Source organism: Geotrypetes seraphini, chromosome 10 (assembly GCF_902459505.1).
Source record: "Geotrypetes seraphini chromosome 10, aGeoSer1.1, whole genome shotgun sequence".
NCBI lineage: Eukaryota > Metazoa > Chordata > Amphibia > Gymnophiona > Dermophiidae > Geotrypetes > Geotrypetes seraphini.
This window is the reverse complement of record NC_047093.1, coordinates 49,294,591-49,322,205: the sequence shown is the minus strand read 5'-3', so window position 1 is coordinate 49,322,205 and position 27,615 is coordinate 49,294,591. Positions and strand designations below refer to the sequence as shown.

Below are 27,615 nucleotides of genomic sequence, written 5' to 3'. Positions count from 1 at the left end.
CCACTGCTTATTTTAAGCAGCATAAAGATGTTTTCCTCTTTGGGATCTTACCAGGTATTTGTGACTTGGTTGGCCATTGTTGGAAACAGGATACTGGGCTTGATGGACCTGTTGTCTGTCCCAGTATGGCACCTCTTATGTTCTAAGCATTACATAGAGCATATTTCACACGATCACACTTATATAAATTGGGTAAAATATAGTCTCGTACGTGTGTGAAATGTTTGCATGCTGAAAACACCATGGGCTCCTTTTACAAAGGTGTGTTAGGGCTTTGCTGTGCGCGCTAGACCTTAATGTCAGCATTGAGTTGGCGTTAGTTCTAGAAGTGTAGCGCGGGTTTAGCGCGCACTAAAATTCTGCGTGCACTAAAAACGCTAGCGCACCTTAGTAAAAGGAGCCCTATGTATCATCCCTTTTGGGCATACCCTTAGATTAGTCAACTTTGGGCTTCTATTGTTCAATATATCTCTTCTATTTTGTGGTATGTCATTGATAATACACCAGAAAATTTAATATTGAATGTAACAGGAGCCTGTAAGGGGAAGTCTAAAGGGGACATACTATTGTGTTGTAAAATGTGTCTGGTAGGCAGGAAAAGCACAGTTACTTACCGTAACAGGTGTTATTCAGGGACAGCAGGCATATATTCTCACATGTGGTTGACGTCATCTACGGAGCCCCGATGCGGACAGCTTTTTCAAGCAAACTTGATTGAAGATTTTAAGTTTGCTCTCCTGCTTCACGCATGCGTGCCTTCCTGCTTCACTAGAGGGCGCATCTCCTCCTCGTGGTCTCCAGTTCACGTAACCAGCAAAGAAGCCAACCTCGGGGAGGCGGGCGGGTTGTGAGAATATATGCCTGCTGTCCCTGGATAACACCTGTTACGGTAAGTAACTGTGTTTATCCCAGGACAAGCAGGCATGATATTCTCACATGTGGGTGGCCTCCAAGCTAACTGAAAAGGGATGGAGGGAAGTTGGCAATTTAAGCAAATAGATTACGCAATACCGATTGGCCAAAACGGCCATCACTCCTGGACAGTGTATCCAGGCAGTAGTGGGAGGTGAAAGTATGAACCGAAGACCACGTGGCAGCCTTGCAGATTTCCTCAATGGGTGTGGACCGGAGGAAAGCTACGGAGGCTGCCATCGCTCGGACTTTATGTCCCGTTACTCGACCATGCAGCGCGAGACCAGCCTGAGCGTAGCAAAAAGAAATACAAGCAGCCAACCAGTTGGATAAGGTGTGCTTGGAAACTGGGCGACCCAGCCGATTAGGGTCGAAGGACAAAAACAATTGTGGGACTGTCCGGTGAGACTGAGTGCGTTGGAGGTAAAAGGCCAACGCTCTCTTACAGTCAAGCATGTGTAGCACCGTCTCTCCGGGGTGAGAGTGGGGCTTGGGGAAAAATACTGGCAAGACGATGGTCTGGTTGAGATGAAAATCAGACACCACTTTAGGCAAGAACTTAGGGTTAGTGCGGAGGACCACCTTGTCATGATGGAATACAGTGAAAGGTGGGTCCGCCACCAGAGCCTGTAGCTTGCTAACCCGCCGAGCGGAAGTGAGTGCGAGCAGGAAGATCACCTTCCAAGTGAGGAATTTCAGATGGCATTTGTCTAACGGCTCAAAAGGGGGTTTCATGAGTTGAGCCAGCACCACATTAAGGTCCCAAACCACCGGGGGAGGTTTGAGAGGAGGGTGGACATTCAAAAGACCTTTCATGAAACGAGAAACTAAGGGATGGAGTGAAAGGGCTTTTCCTTCCAGGGGTTGATGGAAGGCAGCAATTGCACTAAGATGTACCCGAATGGAGTTGGTCTTCAGGCCGGAGTGAGAAAGATGGAGCAAATACTCCAGGACCAAGGGGACCGGGACCAACACCGGGTCCTGGGTCGTGCGAGGAGCACCAGGACGAGAATCTGGTCCACTTTTGGGAATAGCAGGTTCTAGTCGAGGCCTTCCTCGAGGCTTCCAGTATTTCCTTGACTGATTGCGACACAGGGAGTGAAGTCAGGGGGAGAGAAACCAAGCATTCAGATGAAGAGACTGAAGATTTGGATGCAACAGCGAATCCTGGCTCTGCGATAGTAGAGAGGGAAACAGAGGCAGAGGCAGTGGATCTCTGGTACTGAGTTAAAGTAGAAGGGAAAACCAAGGCTGGCGTGGCCACTGAGGAGCAATCAAGATCATAGTGGCTCGCACTGGTTTGAGATGGACCAGCGTCCGCAGAATCAGAGGAAAAGGCGGAAACGCGTATAGAAACCTTCCCTCCCAATCTAGGAGGAAGGCGTCGGCCTCGAGACGGTCTGGGGAGTACATCCGGGAGTAGAATTGAGGGAGTTTGTGGTTGAGGGGGGAGGCGAACAGATCTATCTGAGGAGTTCCCCACTTCTCGAACATCTGTCGTAAGGTTTGAGCGTGCAGCGACCACTCGTGTGGCTGGAGGAGGCGGCTGAGTCTGTCTGCCAGACAGTTCCGCTCTCCTTGTATGTACACCGCTCGAAGGAAGATATTGTTGGAGATTGCCCACTTCCAGAGACGCAGGGCTTCCTGACAGAGGGCCCGAGACCCCGTCCCCTCTTGCTTGTTTACGTAGAACATTGCTACCTGGTTGTCGGTTCGGACGAGAACCACCCGGTCGTGGAGCAGATGTTGAAAGGCCACAGCGGCGAGATAGATGGCCCGAAGCTCCAGCACGTTGATGTGGCAGCGGCGGTCCTCTGTTGACCACATCCCCTGAGTGCGTAGGCCATCCAGGTGAGCTCCCCAAGCGTACTCCGACGAATCCGTGGTGAGTACCTTGCTGTGTGGAGGGGCGAGAAAAAGTAAACCTTTGGATAGATTTGAAGAGTCGGTCCACCAGAGGAGCGATCGTTGCAAGGAAGGAGACACTGTCACGGGACGGTCAATTGGGTCCCGGTCTTGACGCCATTGGGAGGCCAGGGTCCATTGAGGAATCCTCAGGTGGAGGCGGGCGAAGGGTATGACGTGGACGGTAGAGGCCATGTGGCCCAGAAGAGTCATCATCTGCCGAGCTGATACCGAGGTCAGCAGCGAAATCCTTCGACTCAGACCTACTAACGCCTCTTGACGTGGAGGGGGAAGGAAGGAGCGGAGTCGAACCGTATCCAGCACGGCCCCAATGAACTGTAAGGACTGAGAGGGGCGCAGCTGGGATTTTTGGAAGTTTACCTCGAACCCCAGACCTTGAAGGTAAATAATAGTCTGTCGGGTCGCTGAGATAACCCCCTCCCTGGATGGGGCTTTGATCAGCCAGTCGTCCAGGTAGGGGAATACCTGGAGGCCCTGCGAGCGTAAGGCAGCTGCGACCACCACGAGACACTTCGTGAAGACTCGGGGTGACGACGCCAGGCCAAAGGGGAGGACTCGGTATTGTAGGTGCAGGTCCCCCACCTGAAAGCGCAGGTACTTGCGGTGAGCGGGGTGTACTGGAACATGTGTGTAGACTTCCTTCAGATCGAGGGAGCAGAGCCAATAGCCCTCGTCGATGAGAGGGTAGAGAATCGGTAGGGAAAGCATCTGGAACTTTTCCCGCACCAGAAATTTGTTGAGTCGCCTCAAGTCCAGAATTGGGCGCAGGTCTCCCGTCTTCTTCGGTACCAGGAAGTAACGGGAGTAGAACCCTTTCCCCCGTTGGTCGGGGGGAACCACCTCCACTGCCCGTAGGCGAAGCAGTTCTCGGGCTTCTGAGAGAAGGAGGGGTAACTGAGTTCGGTTGGGAGGGCACACCCTTGGAGGATTGTCTGGAGGGTTTTCCTGAAAGTTGAGAGAGTATCCTGATGAGATCACGCCAAGGACCCATGCGTCCGACGTGACTTGTTCCCAGCGTGGGTAGAAGGCTCTGAGGCGTCCCCCGATGGGAAGGAGGCCTGGGGCTGTGGCGGAGGGGGCCAGCCCCCATCCGCTTATCCCGTCAAAAGGACGGGGATGGTTTGGTTGCAGGCGGCTGGGACTTGGGCGGAGCCCGATGGTGAGCTTGCGGGCGTCGGGGTGGAGGCCGTGAGAAGGCAGGGGTAGATTTTTGAGGGTAGCGGCGTGGAGGGGCCCTGAACGGCCTGGACGCTGGCGGTTTAGGCTTTTGCCGAACGAGGGAGGCAAATGAGCGTTCGTGCTCCGAAAGGCGTTTCGTAGCTGCCTCGATAGTGTCATCAAAAAGTTCTTTGCCCACGCAGGGGAGGTTAGCCAACCGGTCCTGTAAGTTGGGGTCCATGTCGACGAGGCGTAACCAGGCTAGGCGGCGCATGGCGATAGCGAAGGCTGCCACTCTGGAGGAAAGTTCGAAGCCATCATAGGCCGCGTGAAATAAATGGAGGCGTAGGTTGGAGAAAACCTCCAGGAGCAGGTTAAAGGCTCCTTGGCGTGAGGCCGGCAGGTCGGTCGCAAAGGCTCCCAATGAGATGTTTCAAGTAGGACGTGAAGGTGAAAGTGTAGCTTTGTACCCTAGAGGCCATCATAGAGTTCTGGTACTTGTTCATAGTCTTCTGCCGAACTTGTCCAGGGTCCGACCCTCTCGACCTGGGGGGACCGCTGCTGAGACCCGGGAGGGGTGAGCCTTTTTCAGGGAAGATTCTACCAACAGCGACTGGTGGGAGAGCTGTGGTTGCTCAAAACCTGGGTATGGTACTGTACGGTACTTGGACTCCATTTTGGAGGGGACAGCTGTTACCATATAGGGGGTCTCCAGATTCCTGAAGAAAGCCTGTTGGAGTACCTGATTGGGCGGTAAGCGAAGGGACTCTCTGGGCGGTGACAGTAAATCTAGTTCCGCCAGGTACTCTTTAGAGTATCTTGAGTCAGACTGGAGGTCTAAGTCCAGAGAGTGGCCCATGTCCTGGACAAAGCGAGTGAAGGAGGGGCGAGACGTTCCCGGGGCCCCGTGTGGGGACGGTGAACAAGACCGCCGTCGGGCGGAGAAGGACGGGGAGGCTTCCCTCGAGTATCGAGGTTCATGCTCTGACCCGCGCTCCGAGGCCAGGGAAACACTGTGGCAGTGTTCCGGGGTCGAGGACCTACGTCGTCTCGAGGAGCCCCTCTGAGACGATGCCGGGGTGCGGGGTACCGATCGATGTCGAATCAGTGATCTCGACCCAGACTCCCCCGGCGAGAGCCTGGGACCTCGGTTCGGAGCCCCGGTCCAAGGGGGAGTTAGGAGGATGTGAGGGTTGGAGAGTGATAACTCAGTCACCTTCAGCGGTCCTGTACGGGGCGTCGGTGAACGGCCTCTTAGTGTGGGAGAACTCCGGGCCTTCTTAGAGGTACGGCGGTTTGAGGTTTCGGTCGTTTTAGCGCGACGCTTTGCCCCGCGGCGGTCCGTGGAGGGAGAGCGTCTCGGGCGCCTCGAGGAGGATGGAATGCGGCGAAGCTGGCGCACTTTGCCCCAAGGGGGCTCGACGCGAGGCTCAGGCTGGTCTGGCGCACGCGAGGTCGAGGTCGGGGCCGGTTGTAGATGGGCAAGTGCAGCGGACAGCTCCGACGAGATCATCGCCCGGAGCAAGTCTTGGAAAACGGGCACGGACAGCATTGAGGGCATGTCCGATGCCTCGGTGCACTCCACCGGGGGCGACCTCGTATCAGAGTATTCCCATGTGGTGGAGGCATGGCCCGAAGGCTTTGCCTGGGCTGAAAGCATGGGGCTTCCACCATGCGTCGCCGGTGTCCCCGAGGCTGGCTTCTTCGCTGGTGCGGAAACTGAAGAAGGAAGAGGAGACTTACCCAGGGCCGAGGCTTTTTGCTGTCCCGAGGTCTTTGGGGTCGAGTCTCGAGGTGGTGCCGAGGTATTCGGGGCCGAGGTAAAGGCCGGGGCCGAGGCCGAGGCCGAGGTAGTGGGTTGGTCGGTGGTGAAAAGGTCCGCCATGCGGGCTTTTCTTCGACGAAGGGCCCGGTTTTGAAAAGTAGCGCACTGGGGGCAGGAGTCGGTTGGATCAGGCAGAGGATGCACCGGCGATGCGGGTCTGTGATGGAAAGAAGCCGCTCGCACCGGGTGCACTTTTTAAAGCCGGTCAAAGGCCGGGACATAGAAAAACGAAACTGGCCGAGGCCCAAGTAGCCACGCGGCCGCAGTGACCCGGAAGCCTCCGGGTCGGTCAAAATGAAGCAGTAACAGATAAAAAATGAATTAAAAAACGCGCACAGCGACTAAAACAATAAAAATAAGAAAAAATCGCGGTGCTAGAAGGCAGTTGGGGCAGAGCCTAAAAAAACACGTCTTCTAGGCTCAGCGGAAAAATTTGAACTGGAGACCACGAGGAGATGCGCCCTCTAGTGGAGCAGGAAGGCACGCATGCGTGGAGCAGCAGAGCAAACTTAAAATCTTCAATCAAGTTTGCTTGAAAAAGCTGTCTGCATTGGGGCTCCGTAGATAACGTCACCCACATGTGAGAATATCATGCCTGCTTGTCCTGGGATAATGCATTTTGTAATCATGGACAGTAACTAAGCCTCCTAATTACTGGAAATATTCTAATTACTGGAAATAGATGAGTCAAGTACATCAGCTCTTTACTTGGGAAGCATGGGACACGCGTGATTCTCCACAGAAAACACTTTCTGATGATTTGGAGCAGTTATTTTCAAGCTATGACATCAAAAGGAAGAAGCCTTATTTTTAATTCTTCAAAGCTTGTTTGGCATAGGTATTTACTATCTTTATGGTCTCTGATACCTAGTTCGTTGCCGTCTTTCTTTCCTTCATGATTTACTAATATAGTCAGCTGTGACCATAAGCAACCAGGCTGATGGTGATATTTGGTTAATAGGGTGGGAAGAGGGAAAAGGGGGGGGGGGTTCTTGTTCGCTACTGGATTGTACCGAGTTGGACAATTGTTCACTATGTGGATACGAAAATATTTAAAAAATTTTCACTTAAACTATCTTCATGTTACTTCGCTGAATGGTCTTAGTCTTTTTACTTTTCAAACAAAAAAAAGTTAAAAAATTAAATTCATTTTTATCCGTTCTACACTACCCAGGACTCTGTAAACTTCAATATAACTCCACTCAGCCATCTCTTTTCCAAGCTGAAGAGCCCTAACCTCTTTAACCTTTCTTCATATATGAGGAGAGTTTCATCCCCTTCATCATTTTGGTCACTCTTCTTTGAACCTTTTCTACTGTAATTCCATGATATATTTCTGAGATACGGCGGCCAGAATTAAACGCACTACTCAAAGTGAGGTTGCACCATACAGCAATACATAGCCACTGCAGTATTCTTGGTCTTATTTACCATCCCTTTCCTAATAATTCCTAGCATTCTGTTTGTTTTTTTTGGCAGCTGCCATAAACTGGGCAGATTTCAGCGTATTATCTACAGTGACACCTAGATCTTTTTCTTGGATTCTAATGCCTAAGGAGAACACTAGCATTAGGTAATGATTTGGATTATTCTTCCCAATGTGCATCACATTATATTTGACTTGTACATCGCTTAGAATTTGGAATAGGCGATTAATCAAATGTGATAATAAACTTGAAACTTAATAATAAACTTGTTCACATTAAATTTCATGTGCCATTTGGATGCCCAGTCTTCCAATTTCCTAAGACCTTTCTGCAATTTTTCATATCCGCATGTGTTTTAACAACTTTGAATAGTTTTGTGTCATCTGCAAATTTAATTTCCTCACTTGTTCCGATTTCCAGATCATTTATTAATATGTTAACAACACCAGTCCCAGTACAGATTCCTGCAACATTCCATTATTCACCCTCCTCCATTGAGTAAAATGGCCATTTAACCCTACCCTTTGTTTTCTGGCCAATAACCAATTCCTGATCCACAACAGAATATTGTCTCCTATCCCATGATGCTCTCATTTTCTCAGGAGTTGCTCATGAGGAATTTTGTCAAAAAGAGAAAGGGAATGAGACTTGTATATTGCCTTTTTGTGGTTATGCATTCAAAGAAGTTTACATATATACAGGTACTTATTTTGTACCTGAGGCAATGGAGGATTAAGCGATTTGCCCAGGGTCACAAGGAGCAACACTGGGATTCAATACCACAACCTCTGGCAGAGGCAGCAGCTCTAATACTAGGCCACTCCTCACCTCTGCTTTAGATATACATCAACCAGCTCACCTTTGTCGACATGTTCTTAAGTTAATGCACAATCACACATTGTAAATAGATATAATACTACTATGCATTCTCCATTTTTAACACCTCCTATTGAGATGTCCACTAGATGCTTCACCTTACCCAAATGTTAGCCCCAATCCACAGGAGAACTGCCTGAGGTTCTGTACAAATGTGTGGCTCTTCCTCTCCTTATACACACACAGCAGTGTCACAGCAAGCAGGACAGGAGATATTCTTACCTTCCATTCTGTTCAACACCTCTGAGCTAAGCTCAATTGACAGCTGACTGATCTGGGCCTTTAGCTCCTGGTTTTCCTTTGTCACAACCTCTAGACTTTCCTACGGGGGAAAAAAATTACAGCAGTCTCAAGAGGATAATCTCACATTCTGCAGACCCCACTTAATTTCCAGCTTTATCCTTCACTTCCCAGTGCTTTTCCTGTGTATGCTCACTTGAGAAACATACTGCTAGTAGATACCCCCATTATTGCCTTAGAATACCAGTCCTGTGTATTCCTGGGGTCCCCTTACCTTCATTATCCAAACCTTTTTTTAAACCCTGAAAGCAGTTAACTTAGCAGGGTTTTAAAAAGGTTTGGATAATTTCTTAAATGAAAAAAGTCAATAAGCTATTATTAAGATGGTCTTGAGAAAATCCACTGCTTCTTCCCAGGATAAGCTACGTAAAATCTGTTTTACTCTTTGGGATCTTGCCAGGTACTTGTGACTTATAGTGACAATAGTGGGTTGGTCACTATTGGAAACAGGATACTGGGCTTGATGGACCTTCAATCTGTCCCAATATGGCACCTCTTATGTTTTAAAGTTAAACGCAAGCTGTGGTATTAAATTTGCCTAATACAGAGGTGCTTTGCATCCCTTATCAAACGGTAGTAACTACTCCTCTAAACCAGTTCTCATTCAACTAAATATTGGTCCCATGGATACTGCATGATTTCAGAGCAATAACAAGGCCATGGTGGGAATGGTATGTTTTCATAGCCTTATTGCAATTTGTTGGAAGTCATGACTTGGATTGACAACAGTTCTCTCTTGCATGTTCCTTTGGTAAGGCTCTTCAGAAAGTCTTTGGCCAGGGTGTATACATTGAGTTAATACATTGCCTCGATTACTCACTGGTAGCAGCTTGGTGTCAATAGCAACAGATTAGGAATCATTACACAAACTCAGAAGGAAGATCTGTTTTAAGGCAGTATGGTTTACATCTGTGTAGAAGTATTTAGCGATTCACTTTCTGAGGGCTTATACTCATCTGTGGGCTTTGATCACCCTGCCCCACTGATTCTAATTTATAACCCTCTTCAGTAGGTTAGCTAGTCTGCTGTTGAAGACACTTCTTCCCTTCTTTGATAGGTGAACATTATCCCTGCCCAGCAATCCTTGGAAAATCATCCCATGGTCCAGGAAACCGAAATACTCTTGACGATATCATCCATGCAGCTACACATTCATCTCTGTCTGGGCCTTTTCCCTAAACAGGGAAGATCGACAAGAATACTATCTGTGCAACTGACTGTTTCACCTTTTCTCCCAAAGCCACAGTCACTTTTAATACATTTGGAAGGGTACCTAGTAGTATCATTAGTGACAACATGGATGAGCAGCATCGGATAACAGTCATTAGGCTTGATGAGTCTCGTCAAGCTCTCCATAACATCTTGGGTTCTGGTACCTAGCTCCCGGAACATCATGTCTGGTCTGCAGATGGACATAAGAACATAAGAATAGCCTTACTGGGTCAGATCAATGGTCCATCAAGCCCAGTAGCTCGTTCTCATGGTGGCCAATCCAAGTCACTAGTACCTGGCCAAAACCCAAGGAGCAGGAACATTCCATGCTACTAATCCAGGGCAAGAAGTAGCTTCCCCCATGTCTTTCTCAATAACAGACTAAGGAATTTTCCTCCAGGAAATTGTCCAAAGCTTTCTTAAAACCAGCTATATTATCCGCTCTTACCACAACCTCTGGCAATGCGTTCCAGAGCTTAACTATTCTCTGAGTGAAAAAAAATTCCTCCTATTGGTTTTAAAAGTATTTCCCTGTAACTTCGAATGTTCCCTATTCTTTGTAGTTTTTGATGAAGTGAAAAATCAATTCACTTGTACCTGTTCTACTCCACTCAGGATTTTGTAGACTTTAATTATATCTCCCCTCAGCTGTCTCTTTTCCAAGCTGAAGAGCCCTAACCTTTTTAGTCTTTCCTCATACGAAAGGAGTTCCATCCCCTTTATCATCTTGGTCGCTCTTCTTTGAACGTCTTTATGTCCCTCAGAAGGGAATCATCAACCACTACTACCTTACGCCTCCTTGTGTTCATGGATCCAGTATACAGTATACCCTATAATCATCTTCATAATATTGGGATTACTCAACCCCAATATGAACTCATCAGAAATTGAGAAAAAGGACCTCAGTCTGTTGAGTTCTTCTCAAAATCTCACTTACAGGCTTACCGCACACACAGATGGACGTGTGATCACGGAGCTCCTCTCAAATAGGCAACAAATTAATAAAAAATTCCCCTTTCAACTTGATTTTTTTAAGAAATCAATTGCTGAAGATAACAACTTAAATATATATAAAAGATAATTTGAAAAATCGCAGAAAAGATCTGAAGCGAAGGAGAAAAGTAAGGCTATTAATTTTTACTGGTCTTTCTGTGTGGTGATACGGCACGAGAGTGAGAAGAGCTGTAAAAAAAATTTTATTAACTAACATTGAAAAAGGGACGGATCCCAGTGTGAGACCGTTGTCAGCTAGATTCCTGGGCTGTGGCGGTTTGAAGCGCTGAGTCGGAGCCCTGAGAGACTAATTGATTGATACTTTCATTGTTTTCCCTCGGCGCTGAATCGGCGCAGCATCAAGACAGATAATATATAAAAAGGGAAAAGAAATATCAGCAAATACAATCTGATGGTACTGGAGGTCATAAAAGTTATAAGATTATATTGTTTGCCGATTTGAATGCTGAGAAAATGAGAGAAGGTTTTTGAAGATTTGACTTGAAGAAGACTTGCAGCTTTCTCAGAACGGCAAATTATTGAAGTTTAACTGAGGGGTCTGACACGGAAGAGAGAGGGGCTAAGGAAAGATAAATAACTGATTCTAACGGCTTGTCTCTGTGCTGATGTGGAGAGACAGTGAGAGAGGGCTGATAAAGAATTGAATTGGCTAACGGAATAAAAAAGAAGTTTAAATGCAGTTTTAAATATTAATGCTGTCAAAGCTATAACTGTGAAGAGAGTTGTTTAAAGGGGAAAATACTAACTAATGTTAAAAAAAAAAAGTAAAAGAGAGACCTGACTCCCAATATGTGGATGCTGTCAGTTGAATTCCTAAGTGTGGCGGTTTGAAGCAGCCATTTCCAGATTAGAGCTGAAACGGAGCACTGAGTGATTAACTGATCTTTTGCCTGAAGCCAGTCTTCTTGTTTGCTTTCTCTCAGCGTTGGATCGGCATTGAGGCAGATAACAGAAAAAAAAGGATTTATTCATCAACGGAGATAATTTGATAGCGATATTGACATCAATTGAAGACTTGAAAGAAAAGAGACAAATGGCGAGATATTGAAGTGTGTGAACAAACCAGAGGAAACGGATGGAAAAAAAAAAAAGTCTGAGAAGAAAATAATGTTTTTTCTTATTGGTTTTTCTCTGGACTGATACAGAGAGACAGTGAGGGCAGGCTGATAAAAAAAAAAATTGAATTGGCCAAAGGAGGAAAAAAGAAAGTTTCAATGCTGTTCTAAAACTATTGCTGTAAAAGATATAACTGTGTAAAAAACTGAAACAAGACAGATTACTGGGAATTGTGACTGAAAGTGACTATTGTGTCTCCTAATAAATATAAAGAAAGTAAAACCAAGAAAAAGAAAACAACAACATGGCAAGTACCAGACAAAACAAAAATGAGGCTGGTACGTCTGCAAAAAGACAGAAACAAGATCAAATAACACCAAGCAAGATACCACTTCCTGCTGAAGAACCTGACATATTGAGTAAAGCAGAAGTTATGGAAGAACTAAGACAAATTAAACAAATGCTTAAGGAAACTGTAACCAATATGTCTGAAATGAAGGAAGAAATATTAAACATCCACAGACAAATGGAAGTTAATAACAAAAGAACAACTGAATTAGAATCAAAAATGGAGGTTATAGAAAGTGAATCAAATAGATGCAAAAATGACAGCCTGGAATTAAATAAATTGAAAGATCAACTGGAAGACTATGAGAATAGAGGAAGAAGGAAAAACATTAAACTTTTTGGAATACAAGAAAATTTAGAAGGAAAAAATGCTATCCTTTTTCTTGAAAATTTAATTCCAAAAATATTACAACTGGACTTGAAACAACCACTTGAAATAGAAAGGGCGCATAGAATCCCAGTTAAAAATGTAGAAAACAAAGGCAGGCCAAGACCGCTAATTTTCAAAATGCTTAGATACCAACAAGCATTAGAAATATTAAATGCTGCAAAAAAAGACAAAAATCTAAATTATAAAGGATCCAGAATATGGTTTTTGCCGGACTTTGCTAAAAACACAGCAAATAAAAGAAAGAGACTATTAGACATGAGACCTCAGCTAAAAGAAAAAGGTTTTAAATACGGTCTATATTATCCAGCAAAAATGAGAGTATCATCTGGGGATAAATCCCTATATTTCGAGGATCCAGAAAAATTAAAAGCTTTTCTTGCTAAACCAGAACCTATGATATTTTAACATAAAACATTAAGATGGGTTTTGATGACTTTATGAAAAATTATAAAAGTATGAAATATTGAAATATCTGAAGAAAGGAAAAATGATACAAAGAAAAGACAATAATAAATTTATAAGAAAGAAAGAGCAAGATATAGAAAAAACATTGATAAAATACTAAATATATGTTTAAGATAAAATTTTATGATGTAAATAAAATACTAAGGAAATATAAATTAAAAACTGTTAAATGGATAAAAATACATTAATGAAAAGTTATGAAAAAATGACTAAAGAAATTAAAGATTAATATAGATAGATAGAAGGGGAAATTGATTGAATATTGATTGCCTAGGAGGGAGGAGAATGTTCGGGTTACAGTTCCAATGTGTATCCTTAAGCAGCCATTATATTGGATGGGAAAGGGAGGGAAAATGAGAGTATTTACTAAAATGATTAAGGGAAAAATAAACAAGGGTTTAGATATATTAGGGGTAAATATGTGTGTCGTGAAAAACATATTTTGTATTCTAAATATGAAAGAAGAGGAGAAGAAGATTATAATGAGAAGTATTAAAATGTATAATGTCTTTTAAGATATATTCTATTAATGTCAATGGCCTGAATCACGTAATCAAAAGGAAAAAAGTATTAACATTTTTAAAAAAGCAAAATGCGGATATTTATTGTCTGCAGGAGACCCATCTTAGTATAAAGGAATCACAGAAATTATCGGGTGGGTGGGTAAAGGAATGTTTTTTTGCTCCAGCAGAGGGTAAAAAAGCAGGGGTAGCAATTCTTATAAATAAAAAATGTATGGCCAATTTCAAAGTAGTAAATTCAGATCCACATGGAAGATGGTTACATATTGATGTAAGTATGGGAAATGATGCCCTGACGTTGTTTAATATATATGCCCCTAATTCGAATCAATCAGAATTTTTTAAAAAATTACAGAATATGTTATTACCACTGGCTGCTTCTAATTTAGTGGTGGCAGGAGATTTTAATGCTGTAATGGATCCATTATTGGATAAAAAACCAGGTAAAAGTATTAAATCTTTAGGTTTAGATAATTTGGTTCAGTCATGTGATTTGAAAGATATATGGCGTATTCTTCATTTTAATGATCAGGAATTTTCATTTTGTTCACAGGTTCATAAATCATTTTCAAGAATAGATTATATTTTTGTTTCAACAAATAAAGTGCAACAGGTGATTAAAGCTTCCATAGATCCTATTATTATTTCGGATCATGCGGGAATATGGATAGAATTACATTTAGATCAATTAGAGAATGGTAGACCTCTTTGGAGATTTGATAATGCATTGCTTGTGGATGACAAATTTTTAGAAAATTTTAAAACACAAATTAATGATTTCTTTCAAATAAATTTAGTGGAGGATACATCTATAGAGAATGTATGGGATGCATTTAAAGCTACTATGAGAGGTAATATTATATCATATTCAGCTTTTATTAGAAAACAGATTAAAATACAATATATAGAATTAGAAAAAGAAATAAAAATATTAGAAGCTAAATTGATAAGTAAATGGGAATATGAAGTTTTGCAAGCTCTTTTGAAAGCAAAAGGTAAATATAATGAATTAACTTCAAAAATGATAAGAAGAGATTTGTTTTCCAAGCAAACAGTGTATTATGGAAATTCTAATAAGGCGGGGAGATTATTGGCAAATTACCTTAAAGCAAAAAAAAGAAGAACTAATATTAATGGAATAAAAGATGATAATGGTATAATAACAAATCAAACAAATATAATATTAAAACAATTTTTAAAATTTTATAAGGACCTGTATTCTTCCGAGCCTTATCTGGAGAGACAAAAAGATGGAAAAAATTTTTTAGATTTAATTAATGGACCCAAGGTTCCTGATCATATAAAACGGAGTTTAGATGAACCTATATCATTAAAAGAATTAGAAACAGCATTGAGATCTCTTAGAGTTGGATCCGCTCCAGGTGGTGATGGTTATACAGTAGAATTTTATAAAACATTTCAAAATATCCTTTCCCCACATTTACTAAATTTATATCAGACACAACTTATAAAAGGTAATATTAAAGGTACTATGGCTGAATCAATAATAATTGTTTTGCCTAAGCCAAATAAAGATCCTACTTTGGTTTCAAACTACAGGCCAATATCTTTGATAAATGTTGATAATAAACTTTTAGCGAAAATTTTGGCTTTGAGATTAGCCAAAGCTCTCCCACATATTATAGATATGCATCAAACGGGTTTCGTTGCTAAAAGACATTCCTCTAATAACTCTAGACTATTGTTTCACATGTTAAACTTATCAAAAAAAATGGATGAACCGGCTTTTACAGTTTCATTAGATGCTGAAAAAGCATTTGATAGAGTAGAATGGAATTTTATGTATCAGGCTTTAGAATGGTTTGGTATAGGTTCTGGATTTATACAAATGGTAAAAACATTGTATAGCTTCCCGATTGCAAGACTAAATATTAATAATAAGATATCTGATGGTTTTCAATTGCAGAGGGGAGTTAGACAAGGTTGTCCTTTATCTCCTTTGTTATTTGATGTTGTATTAGAACCCTTATTGTTAGCAATACAGCAAACGAGGGAGATACAAGGTATTCCATATTCAGATATGGAATATAAAATTTCGGCTTATGCTGACGATATTTTGCTTTATTTGAGAAATCCAGAGTCAACCTTATCTTCTTTATTGGAATTAATTGATAAGTTTGGTAAATTTTCAGGTTATAAAATTAATTGGAATAAATCTGAAATTATACCCTTGAATGTTCATTGTGTAAAAGGATTATTTGATACTTTTCCATTCATATGGAAAGAAGAAGGATTTAAATATCTTGGCATTCAAGTTAAAAATACAATTGAAGATACTGTAAAAGAGAATGAAAAATATTTATTAAAAAAAGTTACGGAGTTATGTGAGCAATGGAACCCATTACATATTTCTTGGTGGGGAAGAGTTCAAACTATTAAAATGATGATGTTGCCTGTAGTTTGCTACCAAATGAGTATGATACCTATTTATTTTCAGGGGTCCTTTTATAAAAAGCTTAATAGCATTTTAACAAAATTTCTTTGGCTTGGTAAAACACCTAGAATAGCTTTAGTAACTTTGCAAAAATCAATTAAGGAGGGAGGGGTAAATTTTCCAAATTTCTATAGGTACCATCAAGCCTATATTCTACGTCAGGGTATGTATTGGATCCTCCCAGAACTTATGGATAATGCACCGGATTGGTTATATTTAGAATGGCGCCTTATGTTTCCCCTAAATTTAGTTCATCTTCCAAGTATCAACATGCCTAGAAGATACAGAGAAAATAAAATATTAATGGATACTTGGAAAACGTTGAGATTTATTGATAAATTAACACCTATCCCAATAAACAAATCAACTAATCAATCTATATGGATAAACTCCAAGATCAAAATTGGCGGAGCTCAAATCCTTTGGAAGAACTGGATTATTGCAGGCATTAGATCTCTAGACGATGTTATTTCAGAAGATAAACTGCTGGATTTTTCACAATTGCAACATAGATTTGGTCTTAATAAAACACAAAGTTTTAAATGGTTGCAATTGAAGCAGGCCATTCAGGTTGGGTTCCCTGAATGGAAAACATTAAATAATCAATATAGTTTAAAGTTCTTATGTTTTCAAGCAGACTTCCTAGGACATCAAGCCGCATTGTGGTATAAATTAATATCTGGATATTTGAATAAAAAACCAAAAAATGGTCTAAGAGATATTTGGAGCATTGAGATTGGACATCAGATTAATGCATCTCAATGGCCACTAATTTGGTCTTGGAGAATGGGATGTACAGTGTCAGCATCTATGAGACAAACTTGGTTCTTTTTATTACATAGAGCTTTTTGGACCCCTACACGTTTGCAAAAATTAGACAGTTCTAAGTCAAATAAATGCTGGCACTGTAATCTGGAACCAGGAACTTTAGATCACTTACTGTATCATTGTCCCTACATTAAAAGTTTTTGGAATTCAATTTGGCCACAAATTAATAAATTGATGGAAAATCATATTGCAATATCATATGATACAATATTATTTGGAATGATGATGAGAAAATAAAGTCAAATATCACCAGAAAATAACAAGCTTTTATTAATTATGACAGGGGTTGCCATTCAGCATATAACTAACAACTGGAAAAATTATAACAACCTAATTCGTTTTGGTGGAATACAATATGTCATATATTTAAAATGGAAAGAACAATAGCAATACAAAGGGGGACATATACTAAATTTATAAAAATATGGGGGCCATTGACAAAATACTTTAATGAATAAATAGTAGGATTTTTCTTCTTCTTTTCTTCTTTTAAGGATCTTTTTTGTGACACACATGGAGGGGGGGTAAAGAAAATAATTTCTACATAATATGTTATAATATATTATACAATATGTAATGTAGGAATGAAAAGTAATAGAAGGGTGGGGGGAGGGAGAGGGGATAAAATTTATTTAGAACATAATGTATTAGATATAAAGGTGTTATTGAATATTCATCAATTGTATTCTAACATGTTGTACACTTTCTGTAAAATTTGAAAATTAAAAAATATTATATTAAAGTAATAAAAGGGTGGGGGGAGGGTGAAGGAGAAAATCAAATTTAGATATATAATGTATTAGATATAAAAGTGATACTATGTAGTTATCAATTGTATTTTAATATTTTGTACACTTTATGTAAAATTTGAAAATAAAAAATAATGGGAAAAAAAAAAAAAAAAAAAAATCTCACTTACTGCAGACACCCACTTGATTTCCAGCTTTATCCTTCACTTCCCAATGGGGATTCTCTGTGCTTTTCCTGGGTATTCTCATTTTACTAGCAATATGTTTCTAGGCACTCATTTCCTTGGGGTACTAGCCTTGTGTATTCCTGAGCTCCCCTTGTATTTGCTTGGAAATGTACTCTTTCAAAAGCGTATTCAAAAAATGAAATATCATGAACTCTTGCATTGTGCAGTGGGTGATATGGGCTAGCAATATAAACCAGATGATTTCAAAACACCCCAAAAAGACCATTTGCATACACTAAAGTACAAGTCATAAAAAAAGATAGCACTTTGTTTTTTCCTGTAGTATATTTCCATCTTCAGTTTGTATTGGACACACGTTATAATGACCAAAGATTACTATTCCTTCAATGCATATGTCAAAGTGACAACATATTTGATCATTTTACTTAAAACATATCCTCTGCTATCTATCAATAAAAGTGGGTTTTTTTTTTTTTTAAAGAATATCTTTATTGGAGCAAACAGTATAGCCAAAGTGTAACAAACACATGCCCTCCGAAGAAAGAGACAAGAATCCAGAATAGAAGTAAACACAAGAGGTCCAATCAAAGGAAGAAGCACCAGTAAGTAGCCTGCAGTGCTCAGCCGTGCCATGGCAAACTGGCAGCTCATTTTCAAGAACCCAACCCAGGCTAAGAGACACCCAGCACCCCATCATCCATTCCCTAATCTACAAAACAAAAAAAAAAGGAAAACCCAAGAATCACCACCAGACACATACAATTCACTCCCCCCCCCCCAATCCCTATGTTGCCCAGTGGAGGTTAGGAGAGAAACAGAGAGGAGCTGCTAAAACTCAGATTCCATCCAGAGGTTCTCACAAAGATAGACACTGTTGCCACAGCCATGCATAGTGTTGCCACTCAGGAGTCTGACGTTTCCCCCGTTCTGCCAATAGTTCACATCGGGCCAATTGTAACATCAAAGAGGTCCAAGCAACAATGGGGATTCTCTTCCTCCATGAAGGGACGCTGGGAAGCAGCAAACACAATATGATCCGCTTTGATCAGGACGCAGGGGAGAAACATCGGTCCAAAACGACAGCCACGGCACTGAACTTCCGAAAAGGGAATTACGAAGGGATGAGACTCATGGTAGGGAAGAAGATTAAGAAGAGGATAAGCAATGTAAAAACGCTAGAGCAAGCTTGGTCCCTTTTTAAGGACACAGTCACCGAGGCGCAAAATCTATATATACTGCGTATCAACAAGGGATCCAAGAGGAAAAAGAACAAAGAACCGGCGTGGCTCACTGTAGAGGTGAAGGAAGCGATCAGAGACAAGAAAACTTCATTTAAGGAATGGAAAAGGTCAAAAATGGATGAAAACTGGAACAAGCACAAACAACATCAACACGGGTGCCATAAGGCGGTAAAAGGGGCCAAAAGAGACTACGAGGAAAAAATAGCCACGGAGGTGAAGAACTTCAAGCTGTTCTTTCGATATATAATGGGGAAACAACCCGCAAAGGAAGTGGTGGGACCGTTGGATGACCATGGAATAAAGGGAGTGCTAAAGGAGGACAAAGCAATTGCTGACAAACTGAACACATTTTTTGCATCTGTATTTACCGAAGAAGATGTACACAGCATACCGGAACCCATCAGGCTATATGCTGGAAATGAAGACGGAAAGCTGACAGGGTTGACGGTCAGTCTAGAGGAGGTATGTAGGCAGATTGATAGGCTTAAGAGCGATAAATCCCCGGGACCGGATGGCATCCATCCGAGGGTCATCAAGGAACTGAAAGGGACCATAGCTGAACTGCTTCAACTAATAGCCAATCTGTTGATCAAATCGGGAAAGATTCCGGAAGACTTGAAAGTGGCGAATGTTACACCGATCTTCAAGAAAGGTTCGAGGGGAGATCCGGGGAACTACAGACCAGCGAGTCTGACCTCGGTACCGGGAAAGATGGTAGAGTCACTGATAAAGGACAGCATCATTGATCACCTTGACGGACACGGGCTGATGAGGACCAGTCAGCACGGTTTTAGCAAGGCAGATCTTGTTTGACGAACTTGCTGCACTTCTTTGAGGGAGTAAACAGACAGATAGACAAGGGCGATCCGGTCGACATTGTATATCTGGATTTTCAGAAGGCATTTGACAAAGTTCCGCATGAACGACTACTTCGGAAAATTGCAAGCCATGGAATTGAGGGAAAAAATACTCACGTGAATTAAAAACTGGCAGGAGCATAGGAAACAGAGAGTGGGGGTAAATGGACAATACTCGGACTGGAAGAGCGTCACCAGTGGGGTGCCGCAGGGCTCAGTGCTTGGACCCGTGCTCTTTAACATCTTTATAAATGATCTGGACATAGGTACGAAGAGCGAGGTGATTAAATTTGCAGATGATACGAAGTTATTCAGAGTAGTAAAGACGCAGGGGGATTGCAAAGATCTGCAAAGTTACATAATCAAGCTTGAGGAATGGGCATCGACATGGCAGATGAGGTTCAACGTGGATAAGTGTAAAGGGATGCATGTCGGTAACAAAAATCTCATGCACGAATACAGGATGTCCGGGGCGGTACTTGGAGAGTCCTCCCAGGAAAGGGACTTGGGAGCTCTGATCGACAAGTCGATGAAGCCGTCCACACAATGTGTGGTGGCAGCAAAAAGCGCAAACAGAATGCTAGGAATGATAAAGAAGGGGATCATGAACAGATCAGAGAAGGTTATCATGCCGCTGTACCGGGTCATGTTATGCCCTCACCTGGAGTACTGCATCCAGCACTGGCCGCCATACATGAAGAAGGACACAGTACTACTCTTAAGGGTCCAGAGAAGAGCGACTAAGATGGTTAAGGGGCTGGAGGAGCTGCCGTACAGCGAAAGATTAGAGAAACTGGGCCTCTTCTCCCTCGAACAGAGGAGATTGAGAGGGGACATGATCGAAACATTCAAGGTACTGAAGGGGATAGACTTAGTAGATAAGGACAGGTTGTTCACCCTCTCCAAGGTAGGGAGAACAAGAGGGCACTCTCTAAAGTTGAAAGGGGATAGATTCCGTACAAACGTAAGGAAGTTCTTCTTCACCCAGAGAGTGGTAGAAAGCTGGAACGCTCTTCCAGAGGCTGTTATAGGGGAAAACACCCTCCAAGGATTCAAGGCAAAGTTAGACAAGTTTCTGCTGAACAAGAACGTGCGCTGATAGGGCTAGTCTCAGTTAGGGTGCTGGTCTTAGACCAGAGGGCTGCCGCGTGAGCGGACTGCTGGGCATGATGGACCACTGGTCTGACTCAGCAGTGGCAATTCTTATGTTCTTATGAACGGAAGCATTTGTCCTGACCACATACACCTTTGCCCAGTGCTTCTCAGAGCCCAAACCCTTTCAATATTTGCTTTGGAAACTGATGCAAAGCATGCAAGGATTATTCTTTTAATGTTAAGATGAATTTGACAGATTTGTAATAACACGTATCGTGAGGATACCTGAAAGAACTAAGGAATTCCATTCACACCATCTATAAATATTGATGATGAATTCTGAAGCTAAGGTCACAAAAGCAATGCAGTTACCTTGGTTTGTAGGAGCTCTTTCAGGTGCATCTCAGCACTAACTTTGCCCTGCACCTCTTCATGTTGTAGCCGATCCATGAGTTGCAACTGCAGCAGGTATTTCTTTTGCAGCTCTTCCTTTTCACTGGCTAGGTGTTGGTATGCAGATGTATATTGCTGTAAATGTCCATAGTATTCATCTCGCTGTCCTTGCAACCCCTGTGACTCTTGGGTTTTCATATCCAACTGAAGAGAATAAAATACACCACTCAATCACTCCTTTCCTCTAGTAACCCTGCATACATCTAACAAGAGTGACCATATTTCATTACTCACTCTCCCATGTAACCCTCTCTATAGCTGTCTCTAGCTATAATGTATTTTAATTATTATGATTAATTTACCATCTTAATGAAGAAAAGTTACCCAAAGTGGTGTATAGCTGAACACTGGCAAAAGACAATTACAATACACATTATGGCACAATATGCCAGTTACAATGTCAACACAATACACATCAAATCATCTCAATCAACAGTATAGGGTAAGTGGAATATATAGACAGATAAGATACAGCACAGAAATTAGACAGAAATAAGCATTGACTAAAAGAAAAATTGCACATGTAATCATAAAAGATACAGGAAAGTGATTTAAGTTTAAGCAAGACAGCTATGGTATGTGCAGCTCGTTTTAGTCATTTTCCCATACTTTTCATTTGTCTGCCTCTAGAGGCTCTACAATTTCTCTACCCATATTCCACTTGCTCACTCACCTTCTCTGTCAATTCTACTAGTGTCTCCTGCAGTTGCCCCAGTTTCTTGGCCAGTTCCTTCTTCACATGTTGCTCAGACTGCAGGGCATTCAGCAACTCCATATTTTCATTCGTCTGCTCAACACAAAGACAAATTCCAAAAAATCTTGCTGTCCAAGGAGAAGAAATTAGATCTTACCTGCTAAATTTATTTCCTTTAGTCTCATCAGACCAATCCAAAACCTATAGGCTTTGTACATCAACCAATGGATGGAGACAAAGAAATAAAATAGCTGTGTGTGACTCACCCTTTAAAGGCACTATGCAGCCTGAGATGCTCAGTATTTTGACTGATAAAGCAATGGGTTATGAGTTAATCTTTCTGCTTAAAAAGTGTGTGTGAAGCTTCAAGGAATGATTTCTGTAGATATGAATACAGGCTCCAAACTGGAGCCTCCTGGACAAAGTTGGAGCTACAAAGATCACTAGACCAGGATGAATTAAGATACTTGAAGCACTCAATCTAGCATCGATGGAAACACCTATATCAGACTACGTCAAGGTTATAGTAAGGCATCTTCTATCTCCTTGGATTTTGCTTCCTTCCAACTACTGCAGAAAAGAGGCAACCTGTTCTTTGTCCTATGAAGTCCAGGACCAGTACATCCCAACAGCTTGTTATTTGAGTGAAGGCCTTGGAAAACAATTTCCACTCTCTGGATAAGAAAATGTCCATAGAGAAAGCAAAATTGCTTACCTGTAACAGAGGTTCTCAATAGACAGCAGCGGAATGCAGCCACACTTGTTGGTGAAGTCCTCTGACTGAGCATGTGTGTCGGTGCTCTCTCCTAGCAATAGTAAGCCTTTGGGCTTACTGGGCATGTGCAGGGGATCCTTCCTTCAGTGGTTCATCCCCTCACCATATCAGTTTTGTCTCTAGCTGAACAAGGAGATACTCTCAGAGGGGATGGCAGGAGTGCAAATGTGGCTGCATTCTGCTGCCATCTATGGAGAACCCCTGTTACAGGTAAGCAACTCTGCTTTCTCTGGAGACAAGCAGGGGAGATGCAGGCACCCTTGTTGGTGAGTCCCTAGCTATGATGAGCATTAGGATCATGGTGTTAGACCAAGGCACAAACAAGTTTTGGGGATGGAATATCCAAAGCGAGTGTCCTGTGCTGTGCTCTGGTCCAAGTAATAGTGCTTAGTGAAAGTGCGAACTGAGGACCAGGTTGTGGCCTTGCAGATGTCCTGTATTGGGATTGATCACAGGTTTGCCAAGGAAGCTGTTGCATGTACTTTGTGTTCTCCAATGCGTCCAGGTGGCGGTAGATGTGCCTTGATGTAACAGAAATCGATTCAACAAGCAATCCACATGGATATGGCTCTTTTAGAGGTTGGTTGACCTTAGTTAGCTAGACTGTAGGAGATGAAAAGCTGATTTGTTAGAAGTAGGTTTGTAGTCTCTTTGTGGTTCAATAGTCGACTGCAGCCTAATATTCCACTAGTGAGGAATATGGAGGAGGGAAAAAAGATGGCAAAACTATATTTTGGTTGAGGTGGAATTTCAGGTGGTTGTGTAACTGAATCTGGTTAGAAAAGAATTGAGTGTAAGTGACTAATGCTTGAAGCTCACTAACTATGCTCACTAATGTGAGCGCTGTAAGAAAAACTGTCTTCCACATAAGGTACTGTAATGTGGTGACTCCCAGTGGCTCAAAAGGGGGCTCCATAAGTTGATCTAAGACAATGTTGAGATTCCATCACGGAAAGGGAGGCGTCTCTTAAAGGAGGCCGAAGATTGGTGAGACCTCTCAGGGGCTGTTGTGAAACTGGTTTTTCACGCACTGAGTTATGATAGGCAGAAATCACTAATAAGTGGAGTCACAAGTGGAGTTTGGCTTGAGGTCAGAATCCAATAAATAAAGGAGATAAGTAAGAATGTAAGAAATCTGGCAGTTTAGAGGGTCTTGTTTCTGGACAGTTGACCAGAATGATAACTATGTCCACTTAGACTGCTAAGATTTTTTGGTAGAGGGATATCTGGCCACACTTTTACTGAATGTGAGACTGGGATTTCAGTGAGGGTGGTCCTTTCAATCTCCACACAGTTAGGCTGAGGCTGAGTGATTAGGATGAAGAATCTGACCGTTCTGTTGTGTGAGGAGGGAAGGATGGGTTCCAAGACAAACTTGTGGAGCATCAAATAGGTCCAAGAGCAGTGGATACCAGATATGTCTGGGCCATGAGGTGTAATTAGGATGAGATGTGTGTTGTCCTTGATCATCTTTTGAACAACCCTGGAGTTGAGTGGAAATGGTGGAAAAGCATACAGAAGATGTTCCCTCCATGGAATGTGGAGCTGGTTGGAGGGAATAGAACTTCTTGTACTGTGCATTGTCCTATGGAGCAAAGAGGTCTATGACTGGGGACCCCATAGCCATAGCTGAAGTACCATGGGAGCCAAGGTCCACTCGTGAGGGTTGAGTCTGCTATCACATTTGATTTTCCTGGAATGTGTGGCAAGATGAGGTTGGAACAAACAACTGCCCTGAAGTGAAGGGGAATATATCCAACACTGAAAAGAAGTCTTGATAGTGTCTGGAATAGGAATCAGGTGTGAACCAGGCTATTCTGGCCATTTTTTGTTTCATTTGTTTTTAAAGAAAGAGTGACAGCGTGGAACCTGATTAAAATCCATGTTGTGATGCAGACCACTCATGGTGCATATGTCAGCCGCTTTTTCATCTTTAAAAGGCATCTCGACCCAAAGAAAATACACCTTAAAGGGGGATTAAGAAGGAAGGGATTTGTACTCCAAGTATTCCCTTAAAGCTTTCCTTATCTTCCAGCCTTTTTCTTTTCAACATAGAAGAAGCTCCACTGACGAGCAGTGCGCACGTGAAGGAGAACCAACTCCCAAAGTCAGGTCCCCCCTCGAGAAAGCCAGGACATTTTATGCACACGCTGGCCACATCCACCGCTTGGCACCCACAAAAAACACACTTTTTCTGCTTTTTTTAAGTGCTCATAATGAACGTGCCAAAAGCCCACGCACAACGTCGCACAAAAATGGTGGCCTCAGGTCCTTTTTATGCTCCTCCTATTTCTTGTCTTTTTTTTTTTTTAACTTCTCACAGCTGTATCAAGTCAGCAGACCCAACTGGCTCTTTAAACTGTAGTCTGTGCCTAACAGGTGGCCAGGCATACAGTTGAGGCTCCTCCAAATTTAGAAAACCTGGGGAGGTGGAGGAAATGGTGGGAGGGACTTGACCTTTCTGAGTGTGACACCCCTGAGGTTGATAGGACCCCCAAGAGGGTCCCCCAAGCTTTGTCAGGACAGCAAAATGAACAAGAAAGATTCACTAACCAGATCCAACAGGACCTAACCAACCTCAGCACAGACTGCACAAGCTTATCACTCCACTCCTGGACACTGAGAATAGACTTGTAATAGAGACTGCACAACTCACTTGTACTGAAGCCAAAAGTCAGTGTTTCAGTTTCCATCTGCTGGCAAAGCAGCGTGTACCCATCTGTTTCTGTGCCAGTCTGGAGGAATGATAAAGAAGGAAGGGATTTGTATTTCAAGTATTTCCTAAAAGCTTTCCTTCTTTTTCAGCCTTTTTCTTTTCAACATAGAAGAAGCTAAGCTCAAGTTAACAAATACCAACTGGTTTAGAGACCTAATTGGCATGTCCAGCTCAGGGTCTACATGGTGTTCCGTTATCATTTACTGAAGACAGGAAAATACTAATTACCTGAGGCTGCATAATGCCCTTAAGGCAGGGGTGTCCAATGTCGGTCCTCGAGGGCCGCAATCCAGTCGGGTTTTCAGGATTTCCCCAATGAATATGCATGAGATCTATTAGCATACAATGAAAGCAGTGCATGCAAATAGACCTCATGTATATTCATTGGGGAAATCCTGAAAATCCGACTGGACTGCGGCCCTCGAGGACCGACATTGGACACCCCTGCCTTAAGGGGTGAGTCACACAGAATTGTTTTTGTCTCCATACACTGGTTGAGAGAAACATCCAGCCATCAATGGACACAACACACATGTTTTGGATTGGTCTGAGGCAGATGCTAAGGAAATTACAGCTACTACAGGTGAGATCAAGAAATTGTCAAACAAGATTAGCTATAGGGCTGTTCTCAGACAGATTCAGATTGAGGGATTTAGGGTAACCCCTCCCAAGGTACAGACATTAGGGGATAAGCTTTTGTTAAGGATTGATAGACCACCACACTACATTCTGTCCCATTAGCTGGGTTTTCTGCAGTGCTCAATAACTTCTTCCAGCAAAGACACTAATACAAGTGCAGAAGCTTTCAAACCTGGATGCAAAGCATTCAAAAAGGCACGCACCAGCTTGACAAATCCGTTCTGTAGTTCAGCTAGCTGCTCTTTCAGCTCACGGTTTTGGCTCAGTGCTCGACTAATAGTTGCTTTGTCACTTTGAATGTTCTCTAGAATCTGTTCTCGATCCACAGCCGCTTCACTGTAACGCTGAACTGCCTTCTCCAGCTCCAGCAGTTGCTCCTCCTGCTCCTGGTTCAGACAACTCAGTTGCTTGTTATCTTGCACTTGTGCTTCATACTGAGCACGCAGTTCCTTTAACTCCTGATGTAGAGTCTGCACATCCCTCTGCAGGGTCAGTTCTGCCTCACTGGGGCATTTATCAATATGAAGATCTGAATCCTTTTGCAGGGCTGCTGGAAAAATGATCAGAGCACTCACTCTTACTGAAGAATTCTGAAATACTAATATCCTATCCCCATCCAGTAATGTCTCGTACACAATCTCTTAGCAATCTACAATTCATTCTAAAGTACACCAGGAGAAAGCTGCAAAAAATAATGCAGATGAGGCACAGCTATACTTTCTCATCATGCTCTACTATATTACATCTTAACATAATGAATACCTGATTGGCTCAATTGCTCTGCAATGTCCGTTTCTAACTTTTCAATCTGTGCTCGATTTGTCTCCTTCTCCTGGGTGAGTGTTTGGACCTGTTCAAATCAGAGAAGGGTAAATGTTCAGCAGACCACAAAAGTTTTCTGCTAAGTCAGAAAAAAATCAACCTGGAATGAAATATTCATTAAAAAAAAAGCATTCAGTTGAATACTGCCTTCCCTCAGCCAAACAAGCTCCTACCTGCCAGCATCTCCATCTGACACAACCTATGTTCCCTCTAAGCTGAGCACATAAGCAATCGTTCATACATTCACTCACATATTTTACATGGTCACTCACAAAAATACATGCAAATCTGGAAAATTGTTGGTTTTTAGAACTTGTGCCTCACATGAGAAAATATTTGCACACACCCAGCCAATCTTTGGACACAACCCAAATGCAATTTCATCCTTTTTTCTGTCATTTACTCAATTTACCCCTTACCTGCTCAGAGAGCTGATGGACTCTTGTTTTCCAGACACTACCCTCATCTTTTAGTTTCTCCACATATTGATCTCTTTCTGCACGAAGCTGTTCAAGTGATTCTGACAACTGCTCAAAAAAATCAGATAAAGTGACTGTTTTGTACAAAGTATCCAAGAGAAACAAGTTCAGAGATACCTTATTTCAAACCAGCTTTCTAAGGTTTGATGCATCAGATAGCAAAAAGTGATCCATCCAGTCTGCATATTTGTAT

General features: G+C 42.4%; 1 protein-coding gene across 6 annotated transcripts in view; it reads right to left on the bottom strand.

Moving 5' to 3' along the window:
- The window catches only part of GOLGA2 (golgin A2), a 126,859-nt gene that overhangs the window by 20,244 nt on the left and 79,000 nt on the right, over window positions 1–27,615 (bottom strand). For 5 of the 6 annotated variants that reach the window (XM_033960576.1, XM_033960580.1, XM_033960577.1 and 2 more), the window contains 6 exons: window positions 27,363–27,470; window positions 26,884–26,971; window positions 26,325–26,671; window positions 21,971–22,084; window positions 21,217–21,441; window positions 8,347–8,446 (listed from right to left, as the gene is read on the bottom strand). In XM_033960576.1, the coding sequence (XP_033816467.1) occupies window positions 8,347–8,446; window positions 21,217–21,441; window positions 21,971–22,084; window positions 26,325–26,671; window positions 26,884–26,971; window positions 27,363–27,470 (982 nt within the window). The remainder of the gene's footprint in view (window positions 1–8,346; window positions 8,447–21,216; window positions 21,442–21,970; window positions 22,085–26,324; window positions 26,672–26,883; window positions 26,972–27,362; window positions 27,471–27,615) is intronic. The other variant, XM_033960578.1, reaches the window with a different exon arrangement.